The 12,512-nt window shown below is 39.1% G+C and overlaps 1 protein-coding gene across 3 annotated transcripts in view; it reads right to left on the bottom strand.

Moving 5' to 3' along the window:
• The window catches only part of gpc6a (glypican 6a), a 153,545-nt gene that overhangs the window by 15,255 nt on the left and 125,778 nt on the right, over positions 1-12,512 (bottom strand). For all 3 annotated transcript variants that reach the window (XM_039609537.1, XM_039609535.1, XM_039609530.1), the window contains exons 7-8: positions 3,904-4,034; positions 1,545-1,720 (exon numbers count right to left, since the gene is read on the bottom strand). In XM_039609537.1, coding sequence (XP_039465471.1) covers positions 1,545-1,720; positions 3,904-4,034 — 307 coding nt within the window. The remainder of the gene's footprint in view (positions 1-1,544; positions 1,721-3,903; positions 4,035-12,512) is intronic.

Raw genomic sequence — 12,512 nt, forward strand, 5'->3', positions numbered from 1 at the left:
CAATCCATTCTTGTCAGCGAATGCCTGCTTTCCACCATAAAAACCAGGAGGAGAAATGAGGTTGTAAATTGTTCCAGCACCTCAAAGCAACAGCTTCACACATTAATTACAGTATATTGGGAAAAGAAGGCTGAAATATGTTATGATTAAAATTTCACAGACTTTCTCAAATGTCCTACAAGCACTTCTTTACTCATTACCCTAACAGAGCCTCCACATGCATTTACTTGTTGATTCGGGGGAAGGGGACCCACGGAGTCCGCACATGATTGTTGTCGGTGTGGTAATTCATGAGGGTTTCTTCGATTTGAGGAGCTGGTGCTACATAATCTGAACACCTTATTAATGACTACTTGTATGGCTAAAGCAGCTGTTGAACTAAGACTTTGCTGGCTTGTGTACCTAATGAGACACTGAGTTCAATTTTTTTTGTACAACACACGCCGGCTTCTTTTTTTGGAACAGCTTGACAGCGTGAGGTTAAAAATGAAAGTGGATGGTACAACAAAGCTAATGAGCTAGGATACTTTTGTCTGTTTTGGACTCTCTCCTTCAAAGGTACTGTCGAGACAGTTGCTATTGTTCAGTGGGGCAAATTTACATGTCAAAGTTAACCACAGACCCCAATGTGAAAGACATACAAAGATTTACTTAGCGCCCATGAAAAGATCTGCTTCTCAGGGCAATTCTGTTTGATTATCTGATCTCAAGTGCTGATGTAAAAGTTTCCTTTACAGCCGACCGTGCCAGGCTTTCCTCGCTCAGTTTAAAATGGTGGGAAATGTGATTGTGAATGGCAGAGTGCGGGGGAAAGTCTCACCAACAAGTCACGCGTAAACGTACTTTTTTTTTTACCGTTTTCTTGCTTCCCTTTCCAACCTATGCAGTAATTTCAGGCGCTTTAGCGTCGGATCTGCGATGCTGAAGTAGACACCGCTCCCAAGAGAAAAACAAACATGACAGCAGCAAAGATGGAGCTGAAGTACAAATTATGGTGGCAGCAGTCATGCAGCCACATGTTTTGTTTGTAGCTCGCAGAATTTCTCCCATCTTGTCAGCTTAAGCGGATCCACAGAATCAGAAAGAATGGTTTCTGTCATAGCAGCATTTGAGATGTACATCTTCCTAAACATAGGCTTGGTTGTCTGTCATTGTCTGTGTCACCACACCTAGAGCTATTTATTCTCCTAATAAATGTCAGTCTTGCTTCAGTGCAACACTAAACATCCTGCAGAGTTGTATACTGAGTTCCTACATGAATGACAACTGAGATCTTATTTCAGTAGTAACAGTGTATATATTTGTCACAGTGCCGCGTGTGGTGTAATGTAGTCCATATCAAAAGTAATATGCAGTGAGGGAAAGCTTTTCTTGATCTATTTTACTTATTGTTAGATTGCTTCCACCCACAGAAGGGGAGGCTTTGGAGTGGGTTGTCAGTCTACATGTCAAAACATCCGTGGCGAGGATGCTGACCCACAGATTGAGCTGTGAGCGTGTGTGTAATTGATAAAGTGCAAAAATAAGCAAATAAGAAAGCTTACTGGAGTCCTGGAAGTAGATGTCATTTCCGTTGTATGCGTTCTTCAGCTTGTTGGTCATGACACGTAGCGCCATGATCTGTTGCCGAATCAGCGTGTCGGGCCTGGTGATATCCACTTCCACCTCCGGGTTGTTAACCTGGTTGGTTAGACCCTCCTTCACCACTTCAGGAAAATATCTGGACACAGCGACACATCAAAAAACTTGAAAGTATCGTCGAGTATTTGGGGACATATGTTGATGACAGTCAGTCATAACAAGTCAGAACTGATGGAAAAAAAACAATAATAATATTAAATAAATAAACTAATTTAAAAAATCTGTACTGACACATCAGTTAGTAAATTATTTATTATCACTATGTTTATGAAAAATATTCATGAAATATGTTGTTCTATGTATGTTTGATAATTTGGCTGCAACAACAGAATCATCACTGACACTAAATCTACTGTGAGGCGGCTCACAGAGCTTAACACTGTGTAACTTCAGACCATGCACACTGACAGACAAACCGAGAATAAAACATTTCTATTTATATCACGTGTTTTCGGTGTAACTGGAGAAATGTGATTCTCAGTTTGCTTGTTTTCACACAGAAGAATGAAAAATCCCTCCAATAATAACTCTAATGTGATATTCATATATACATACGTCTTGTAGTCTTATACAGTCCTGTGAAAATTAAAGTTTTCACCAAACTCTCTGAAGTCCTGTAATAAACTAAGTACACTGTTACTGTTTCCATAGGGATTTAGAGGGCAACCAGAAACCAAATTTACTTACTGATCAACAGCAAGTGTGAGCACCTCTATGAGAGCAGACGTTTGGCAATTTGATGGTAGGTTAAAACAATGTAGCTCGTAGCTCGAAGTCCCCAGGAAATTCACCCCAATGTCAGAGCGAGCAATTCTCAGAGAAATAAGCAAAAAATCCAAGAGCTACCTCTCTGACTCTGCAGGCCTCAATTAGCATGTTAAATGTTAAAGTTCATAACACTGCAGTTAGAAAAGACCGAACATGACTTCTCTTATTTGCCACAGGACCGGGACACCTTTCAGTCATGGGTCGACCATGAACTTCTCTGTACACTAAAAAGAGTCAAACATGAGGGCTTCTGTTCGATACCTAAACCGTGTGTGACTGACTGTATGACTGATAAAGTCATATACAGGAAACAAGTGCTTAAAAGTACAGCGGCTGCAAGTGGTTGGATCTTGTTGTATTAGTATTTCAAAGAACTGCTCAGAGTCCTGTAAAAACTTTCTTTTCCATGTGGCTGCTTGTCTCATATAATCATTTATTCATGAAGGTAGCCCCGTTTGTAACAATCACTCAGTTCTTTTACACATGTTTTATGACATAAAGGTGAAAATGGCCACTTTAATTAGTAGATCATAGCACGAAACATATAATGTGTAGAAAACATACTATGGGTTTTTCTGTTTCTCTTTCATATGGGTAATTGACATGCAGCATATCTCTTAAATGCAGCACGTGTGCTCATGATTTGGGATGACAAGCTGAGTCCCAAAGTAGACCAAGTGAAATTAGACAGAATTACAAGAGCTGTTCTTTCTGATGGCAGATGCTTAAATCAGACAAAACATAGGAGTGCAATCAGGCTTAACGGTCTATTTCATGTTGGGAGTGGTTGCACTTCACACAGAGAGCTCTTAACATGCCCGAAGCACACGAATGGCTGTTTTGTCTGTTATAACTTAGTGAATCAAGAATTATTTAACTGCTTTGCAGCGATGCAATCTGTGCTTCATCATCTTCTCCAATCATTTTGTATTTTATTTAATAACTTAAAGGTGAAACGAGCTGGACATAGTCCGTTTTCAAATAAGAAGAGAATCCAATGATTTCACACACTTCTAATGCAGTTTGACTGTTACTGATGTTTTATTATCAATTTACTCACCAGATTTAGAGTGGTGCTTAAAAAATGTTACTGGCACAAACAATTGTCTTTTATTGCACCATCTGGTGATTTTGTTTCTTGGAGAGGGCTAAAGTGATGAGCTGATATATTTTCTCTGCTAGCACCTCTGGTTCACTGTTACAGACGCGACACAGTGACCAATCAACTGTACGGTTTAGCTTCACACTACAAACTGAACGCCGGTGACAAGAAGTGTTGGAGCTCCTCTGTCCTCTGGGTGTTACAGCCTTCAGGGATTATATACTGTACAAGTTCCCCATACGAGTACTAACCCATTGTACTTACAGAGAGAGAGAGAGAGAGAGATAATCTCTGAACAGAGTGTGGTTATTTTAATCCCTGGCAGGCAATATGTGATAACAGGAGAGACGTGTGACTTTGCTGTGGTTATAAAGAGTACCAGAAGTCCTCACCTGCCCTTAGTGTGGCTGTTCCAGCACTGCTCCTCATCGGGCTCTGTGAGTTTGCCCTTGGCACAGATGTCATCTGGCAAGTTGGACCAGAACCTTCTGGACTCCTTGAGCTTCTCTTTGATGTCAATCACCTGCCATGGGCCAAAACAGTGAGCAGAATTATATTACATTTCTAATATTTGTCCCACACTGCTTCAGTAATATTAAGGTCTAGACTCTGCTCCCTCACTCCATGACAGAAGCTTCACTGTGTTGTAAAGATGGCTGTAGACACTCGCTGTTGGAGCTCTCACCTGACCTCTTCCATACATATTGACGATGATTTAAAGCAAAATGTTCAAATTTGGATTCATCACTACACAAGACCCTTTGACACTGATTTTCAGTCGGTATTGTGCAATTCAGCACACCTCAGCCTTTTCTCCCCTTTTCCCTTCCTTATAAATGGCTTCTTGACAGTCACCCTTCCACTGAGACCATTTCTGATGAGGCTTCAGAGAACAGTAGATGGATCAGCTGAAGGGTCAGATGCATCTCTCGGGTCCTGTATCTTTGTTGATTTTTTCCCCCTATTTCTTAAGGGCATGACTTTCAGATACTGTTCATCTGCTGTATATAGTTTTCAGGCTTCTCCCTTCTTTCTTGTCCAATTTTCTTAGAATTTTAAAAAACACACTGCACATTACGCTGACATGTGCCAAGTTTTCAGCAAACTGATCTTTGGGAATCACCAAAATATTAGCTTATATCTGTCAAACTGTACTATTGTTGGCATTTTTGTAAATTCAAAAATTGAAAAATCTCTGTTGCTCAAGGGCTCCTTAAAAACTACAGCAAAGTTTGGCTCCTGTGAAGCAAAATGAGAGAAATGAGCAAAATATAAAGGAAAACTTTTGCACAGTAGTGTGAATCAAGTTAAGGCTTACTAGTGTGAATGACACCTTGAATTAGGTTAGTTCACAGAATGAATATCACTTCTGTACAGAACTGTAAGTTTAAAAGATCCCGACAGAGTTTTGAGATTAAAAAAAAGTAATTTGAAGAAAACAAAGATCCAAATAAATTTTCATAATAAAACTGTGATAAAAATATGACTGATATTTTTCTAGAAATGGAAAAAAAACACACACACTCAGAAAACACTTCAATATTTCCTTCTCTGCACATGAGGGAGGCATGTCGTGACTTTAAACAGTCATGTTGCACAAGCCTGTTTTTAATTTATTCCATTAGGAGACCAGTACTCCAACCAACCCGGAGTTCTTTTTCATTCCATTTAGTTTCAAATCCACTTCCATCCATATTGTGTTCATCTGTGATTCATACAAGACAGACTTGAGATTTCAAATTTGATATCTGGCATGAGTGTTCACCCCCAACTGATTCCATCTGGGCTCAGCAAGAAGTTTGAGCGCGTGATCAGAAAAACGGGGGAAAAAACTCCACAAGGACTCATCATGGACAGAAATCTATTGTGTTGCTTTTGTCATTTTCATAGAGTTGGTAACAATCATGAAGACGGAATCAAGTTATTTTAAATCCTAACATAAGGAGTAACATATTGCTTTATTATTTATACTCATCATATAGACGTCTATAAAAGTCTTCGTGTTTAGCTTGTTGATGAAGCACACAGATCCTTGAGCACATAACAATTAGCTCTAACAGATTAGCAAGACGATGCACAGTTTGCAGTATGAAATTTAAACCTTTGTGAGTAGCGGCAAATTTGCTTAAGTGTCTGTTTTAGAATTAGATAAAAACACTGATTCCACTCTTACTGCTATTCGTTACACTGCGAGATGAAGCATCTTGATCTGATTCTATCTTTGTGGTCTTGGAGTTGTGTCAGTTTTCCAATATTGAGAGAAAACTTTGTTCTCAAGACCATCGCTGTATTTAAAGAAGAATATCAGAGTGGTTATAAAGTTCAGCAGAACAGTGAGATAATTACACTAAACATCAAAGTAAAGCTTCAAGAGAGGCTCTTTAAACAAAGAAAAATCATTTTAGGAGCTCAGACCTCAACTCAGTACGGAGATACTGTGTGATGATCTCCAGAGAGCTGCTCACAGCATGCGGCCTAAGCATTAGTGCTGGGAAATATGGCTAAAAAATGGCAAATGTACGAGAGAAAGAAAACTTTAACAAAGTATAATATTAAAGTGAAGACATGGGCAATTGTGCACGATTAGTTTAAACACATTGTCTATCTACTACAACCTACATTGAAAACCATAAACTGAGGCCTGTATTAGACATGTTTGTTCATTCATTCTCTGCGAGTGTGTGTGTGTTAATATATATTTTGGCAAGAAAAAAAAACATTGCTGATGGGTCACAACCTTCACTTTGAAATTCTATTGCTTTTCACAGTGTTGCAATTTTTTTGGAAAATTGTTTTGGACTTGAACCAATTTCAGCTGCTGAATACCTCGAGGCTCTTCAAAGCATAGAGTGCAAAATATCTGTCTCATACAATTTACAGCCATATATTTCTAAAAAAACAGCATGTTATCGAATGCAATACCCAAAACTTCTCTTCTTAATCTTAGTTATATTCAAACAGAGTTGCCAAAGTATACAAACGCATATATTTCAACTTTAGAGGTAAACCCTGTGATATTAATAGTCACTGCTCAGTCAGGAGGAGTGACTGCCTTCACTGGAACTTTTACACCAGACAGCTGAAACAGTGGTTGATAGACGTATTACAGTCCAGGCACAGTAATATGGTGGAAACAAACCAATAAGGAGAATTACTTATTTTGTACTCCTCTATAATTCAGCTCCATGAATCAACTAGTGAACTGTGACTGACACATGCTAACAACTCTCTCTCTCTGGTAAAGCTTCATGAACAGATGGAGTCTGGTCATGTGACAAGGGAGCTGAATCTACTAACACATGAGCTCAGTAATCATACAACATACAGCATGCGATAAAGGTGAAAGCTCCAGGAAAAGCGAGTGGGCCTTCTTTACCTTTAGGCCAACTAAAGAAATGATGACAAATGGCAAATGAATACTGGGTGGATGAAATCCTAAACACTGCCAGTGTACTGTATTAAACAGTCCTCCCGTCTCTATGTTTTGAGCCAGACTTGGTGTGATTGTAAGCAGCAGTTCGCCGGGCTTTCTTACTTGGACATTGCCTTATTTTTTACTCCTTTTCATACCTGGCTATTTTCACAGGGTTTGATTTGTTAAGCCACTTAACAATGACCCATGAATCATTCAGGCATAAAGGTACCTAACTCTAGGGATGAAACTTAAGTGTTGACGCATAACAGACAACTTAGCAAAGAACCAATTTTTTTGTATCTTTAGGCAGCAGAGTATATCATTTGTTCCCATTTCTTTAGTTGAAAAAATTCCAAAGAAAACACTGTTTGACAGGCATAAAATAGTATTTTTGTACCAACAAGCTGATGCCCAAAGAGTTCTTAGCTGAAAACTTGGCATATCTTGGCGTGGTCTGCAGTGTGTCCATAACAAATTGAGAAAACTGCACAAGTGGAGGACAAAAGAAGAAGTGGCAGGCCTAAAAAACAATCTACAGCAGATGAACAGCATCTGAGACGGATGTTCTTAAGAAAGAGAACAAAATCCTGCAACAACCTAACACAGGACCAGAGAGATGCATCTGGCCTCTCAACCGATCTATCTACTGTTCAGTGACGCCTCAGAGGTGGTCTCAGAGGGAGTACACAGGAAGAAAAGGTTGAGATACACTAAATTATACAAGAACTTGGCATCAGTGGCAGCAGGTCTTATGGAGTGATTGATCCAAATTTGAATTTTTGGGCTCAAATTGTCACCTGGGGGTCAGGGGAGAAGTACAACAGCAAGTTTATAAAGTCATCTGTTAAACATGGTGGAGGCTCTGTCATGATTCGGGGGTGAACTTTAGTCAGTGGTGTTGGGGATCTTGTCACGAATGCAGAAAGGTAACATTAGATTTTAGATCCACCAGGGCTCGCAAAATCGCTAGCCCGACGTCCCGGGGCTAGCGATTTTTCCAGTCGGGCTACCAAAATCTATCTCAGCCCTGCCCGTCGGGCTATCATAGGAAGGAAAAATATGTGTCAATGCTTTTGCATTTTCTTTCGCAAATGTAGCTGAGTAATTATGTTATTGGCATCGATGAGCCACTGTCAACATGTGACATATCGAAATCGCGTTTGAATTTGCGCTTGTTTTTTGCGATCCGTTCACTTTGCGATCGCGCGAACGGTGTGTAGAGAGCGGCAGCACTGATTGGTGAGTGACGATTAATTGCGCACCAATTCCTCTGACATCGTCTTATCACTCATTAGCTTACTATTCAAACGTGACAAGTGAAATCTCCCACAGCAAGTTTAAACATGTGAGAGGTTGATTGCGCAGAGAATCGCTGACCGTTATGTGAGTGCGTGTGCAAAAGCAGCAGGATTTACGCCGGTATTTTAGTTCTGCTGAGCCAAATAAGACAGGTCAGGGTGAAGAAGGGACAACCAAATAAAAGCCTACCACAAAACGGAGAAGTTATGACAAATCAGACTATGAGGCAAAAAGAAAGCTCAGCTTTTTTTGGTTTCATGGACAAAAGAATTTATGTGGCTGGAATATGACGAGCTAAATAACATGATGTTCTGCCGGGTGTGTCGTGAGTTTCATTTCATTTGAGTCGACAAGCGCCTTTGTAACTGGGACCAGTAATTTTAAGAAAGACCCCATCAGAACCCATGAGAAACGCAAGAAATGCATTATACTGCACCCAGTCTGCAATATCTTTCCCAGAACAAACAGCAATTGCAAAAAACATACTAAAAATAAACCAAGCACAAGCAGAAGTCCTGAAAAATCTTTCAAAAGCGTACTATGTTGCAAAGAGTGAACTACCATTGGCCAAATTTAGCAGTTTTGCAAACTTCAAAAAGCAAATGGCCTCGATCTTGGTTCCACTCACCCCTTACCCGTGACTTCAGTGGAATTTTCAGATTCAGGATCTGACACAGACTGATTCATGTTCTACACAGTTCTTACAAGTTCATAGAAATTTCTGTTCAATTAGAACCAAGTATTTGAGTTGATGATTGTAATTTTTATACAGTTGTGATCTGTATTTAACAATTTTCTGATTAATTTTTGTTTCTGTTACAATATTATACTTTAATGTATAATATTGTAAAGGAAACAAAACATTCAAAAATTGCTCTCTTTTTTTATTCGGGCTACTTAAATTTATTTTGGGCTACCAAAAACTGAAGAGTGCCTGCCCGAAGGACTACCAGAGATTTTGAAATTTTGCGAGCCCTGTCCACCATCCAATATTATCTGGAACGCGACTGATTAGCAACAGTTTCACTTTTTAGCATAGCACACTGCCAAAATAAACATAGAAACATGCACAATGAAACAGTATCGGTAATGAATTGGCCTCCGCAGAGAACTTTCCATTATAGAAATCATGGGATTAATGATGACTGTGGTCATCTTGACAAAAAACAGGACAAAAGGCAGCCAACATCCGAAGAAGAGCTTTGAATGTCCTACAAGAAGCCTGGAGAACTATTCCTGAGGACCGTTTGAAGAAACGCCAATGCCTAAATTAACTGCCTGAGAGAGTTCAGGCTGTGTTGAAGAATAAAGTGGTCATACAAAATATTGACTTTCAGACTCGTTAGAATTGTGCAAACTCTGTTTGTTTGCATTTTGCTTTTTCCCCATATATGTTTACACATGCGTCAAGAAATCACTTCATCTATTTCTCAGTTTCCAAGCACAATATAAAGAAATGAGTGGTGACTCAGTATTTCCTTTGAAAGACTTTTATCTTCATGACAATTTAGCAAAATCAGTCTGGAGTGGAGCTCACATGACATGACTGAAGGGTCTAAAAACACCTAGAAAGAAATGTTAGAGTTGTGAGTGTTTCCTCAAGCTGCTATTTCCCAGTTTAAAGGATGAACTTTGATACATTAAAAACACTTTTTAATGTATAAACTATTTATTTGTGAATCCAATTTAATTCTCACATGAAACCTTTTAAATTTTTCAGCTAAATGAAAAATACTGCTAGCAGACTTTAGCTTGGTTATAGTCAGTTACATTGCTTCTCTGTGACCAGACTGAAATCTCATAAGAAAAAGAGGCAATGTAGCCTGCAGGCTTAATAAAAAAATTATATTGTATTTAGGGAATTAAATGCTCTGACGCTCTTGAGGCTACGCAACACGAGATAGCTGTTGTATATCGTACACTAGTTATGCCAGGCTCACATAATAGTGTCCTTATATTTGCACTTACGTCATTGCAGACAAATTAATTTTGGGATCCACAGTTTAAGTTCTGTGAATAATAAAAATAATTGCAATAATTTAAGGTTGTGCAGCAGCTGTTTGGTTCATATGTATACAAAAAAAATTGCCTTATATGTTTCAGCTGTCTATCACAGACACACTTTGTGAGTTAGAACTAGAAAATGTTGTTTTTGCAAGATGCGGCACTGCCGGCTTTTTTGTGTGAGACTGGATGAAAAAGAGAGAGAGCTGAGAGACTAGAGCAGCTATCAGGTCATATCTGCCGAGCCTGAGGTAATAACCCAGTGAGCAGCAACGTTTCTTTATCTTGGCTTTGGCTCCAGGCCACAGTAACATTCAGCAAAGCCACAGCTGCACAGACTAAATACCTCATACAGTGGAACTCTGATGTTCTTGAGGGGGGTCTAAAATATGATAACTTACTAGTTGTTGTTATGACATGTATTTAACAGTGTAACACATCTGCATCTCACAGCTGCTGTTGCTTAAAACGAACCTTCACCGAGACAGATCTTCACACAAATACCTGATGTCAAAGACGCTCTACCCACTGAATTAGCATTAGCATTGTCTGCTATAATCACACTGCAGAATTCTAATCAGTATTTTGCATTTTTACTAGTTCTAACAGTTGTCTATAAGTTCAGGTTTCCCACATACAGTTAACACTGCAGTGCCTCCATTTCTCAGTGTCTTTTTGTCCTGTTTGGGGAGATTTTCATCCTGTTCTTAAAGAAAGACTTTACGCTGTGTTCTGGTGCTGATATATGTTTATTTTCATAAACATATATGATGTGACACTAAATACACTGAGACTGCTTGAACTTGAATCATGTATACTGCTTCATAGGGTGTGCATGCTGTGAAATGCAACAAAAAGGTATGGTAAATTCATTTCCTGTACTACGTACAGGATTTTTTGTTTGACTGAACACATCTGTCTGGTGAGGTCTCACTATTTTTGGGAGGTCTGAATGTGTCAGGGTAGAACATAATGTTGGACCATCTTCTATTTTACCCCTGTGGAGGTCTCAAGGACAGCCTCTGTGCTTGTTGTTTAGTATAGGAGATAGTGCTGAGCATCACTGTGTTCCCTTATCTAAAGGGGATGCAGGAAGGGGAATAAAGAAAAGCCTCTGTGGAAGGATAACCTTCAGTACGGGCATGACCCTACCTGCTGCAACGTGTGTGCTCATCTCTTCTTAATATCAAGAATTTTCATTAAGTATGTGCAGTTAGGATGCTGGGTCCACTTTTTTCTTAATAATTTGCCTCTGTAGCACACCACAGTGGATTTTAAATAAAAGATAAAGATTCAGTTAAAATGAAATTTTTTTTTAAACTATTTCGGAATTACAGACATTATACTTTCTATGCAATCTGCCACTTTGTGAGGTTTAAAAGTAATTAGACAATTTTAATTAAAAGACTTGTTTTTAATACTCGAAACTTAATACTCGGCAGCTTGTCATGAAAGTTGAATTGTGAGTTCATAAAAAAATTAAAAAAAACAGGGCAAAAATGCAGTAAGCCATTTTCTGATTCCAAGTCATCAATGTGATGTGTACTTATGTACTTATGTACTTATTTATGTTTGACTTCTAATTTCCCATCGTCCAAACATGGCTGGTCAGGGACAGCAAATGGGCAGGATGTTGCATGTGGATGAACAATGCCCAGGTCTACTTTTAAAGGGAAGTTACGTTGGTGAGTATTTTTTTTCTTCCCAGAAAACTGACATCAATTGGCAAAACACCAGAGCTGCTTTTAACTGTAACATCTTTTTTTATGTTGCTCTGTTAGCTTCTGTGTGCCTTTTTCTTTTCTTCAGGAATAACAGATAATCACCCAAAGTGTATTAAAGCATCCAGTGTAATTGTCCACGGCATCAGGATTCTGAGAATCATGAAAAATACTACAATAAAACACATGTAAACTGTAAGTAACAAAAACACCAGATCTATTTGTCTGGTGACATATTTGTTTTCAGTGCTTGTTCATGTTCAGTTCATTTCATTTGGATAACCCAAAATGTATCTATCTGTCTGTCTGTCTCACAAACTCATGAGGGGACACATGTGTATTCATGTCCATGTGTGAACACACACACACACACACACACACACACACACACACACACACACACACACACACACACACACACACACACACACACACACACTCTCATAATGTCCTTGTTACACTGGGGATTTGAGAGAAGTGTATACAGTGAAGCCTCGGGTCTTAACAGGACATGAAAGGGCCTGTACCAACAGGATGCCACTGCAGGAGACTGCCCTCATAT

The sequence above is a fragment of the Oreochromis aureus genome, linkage group 1 (genome assembly GCF_013358895.1).
Source record: "Oreochromis aureus strain Israel breed Guangdong linkage group 1, ZZ_aureus, whole genome shotgun sequence".
Taxonomy (NCBI): Eukaryota; Metazoa; Chordata; class Actinopteri; order Cichliformes; family Cichlidae; genus Oreochromis; species Oreochromis aureus.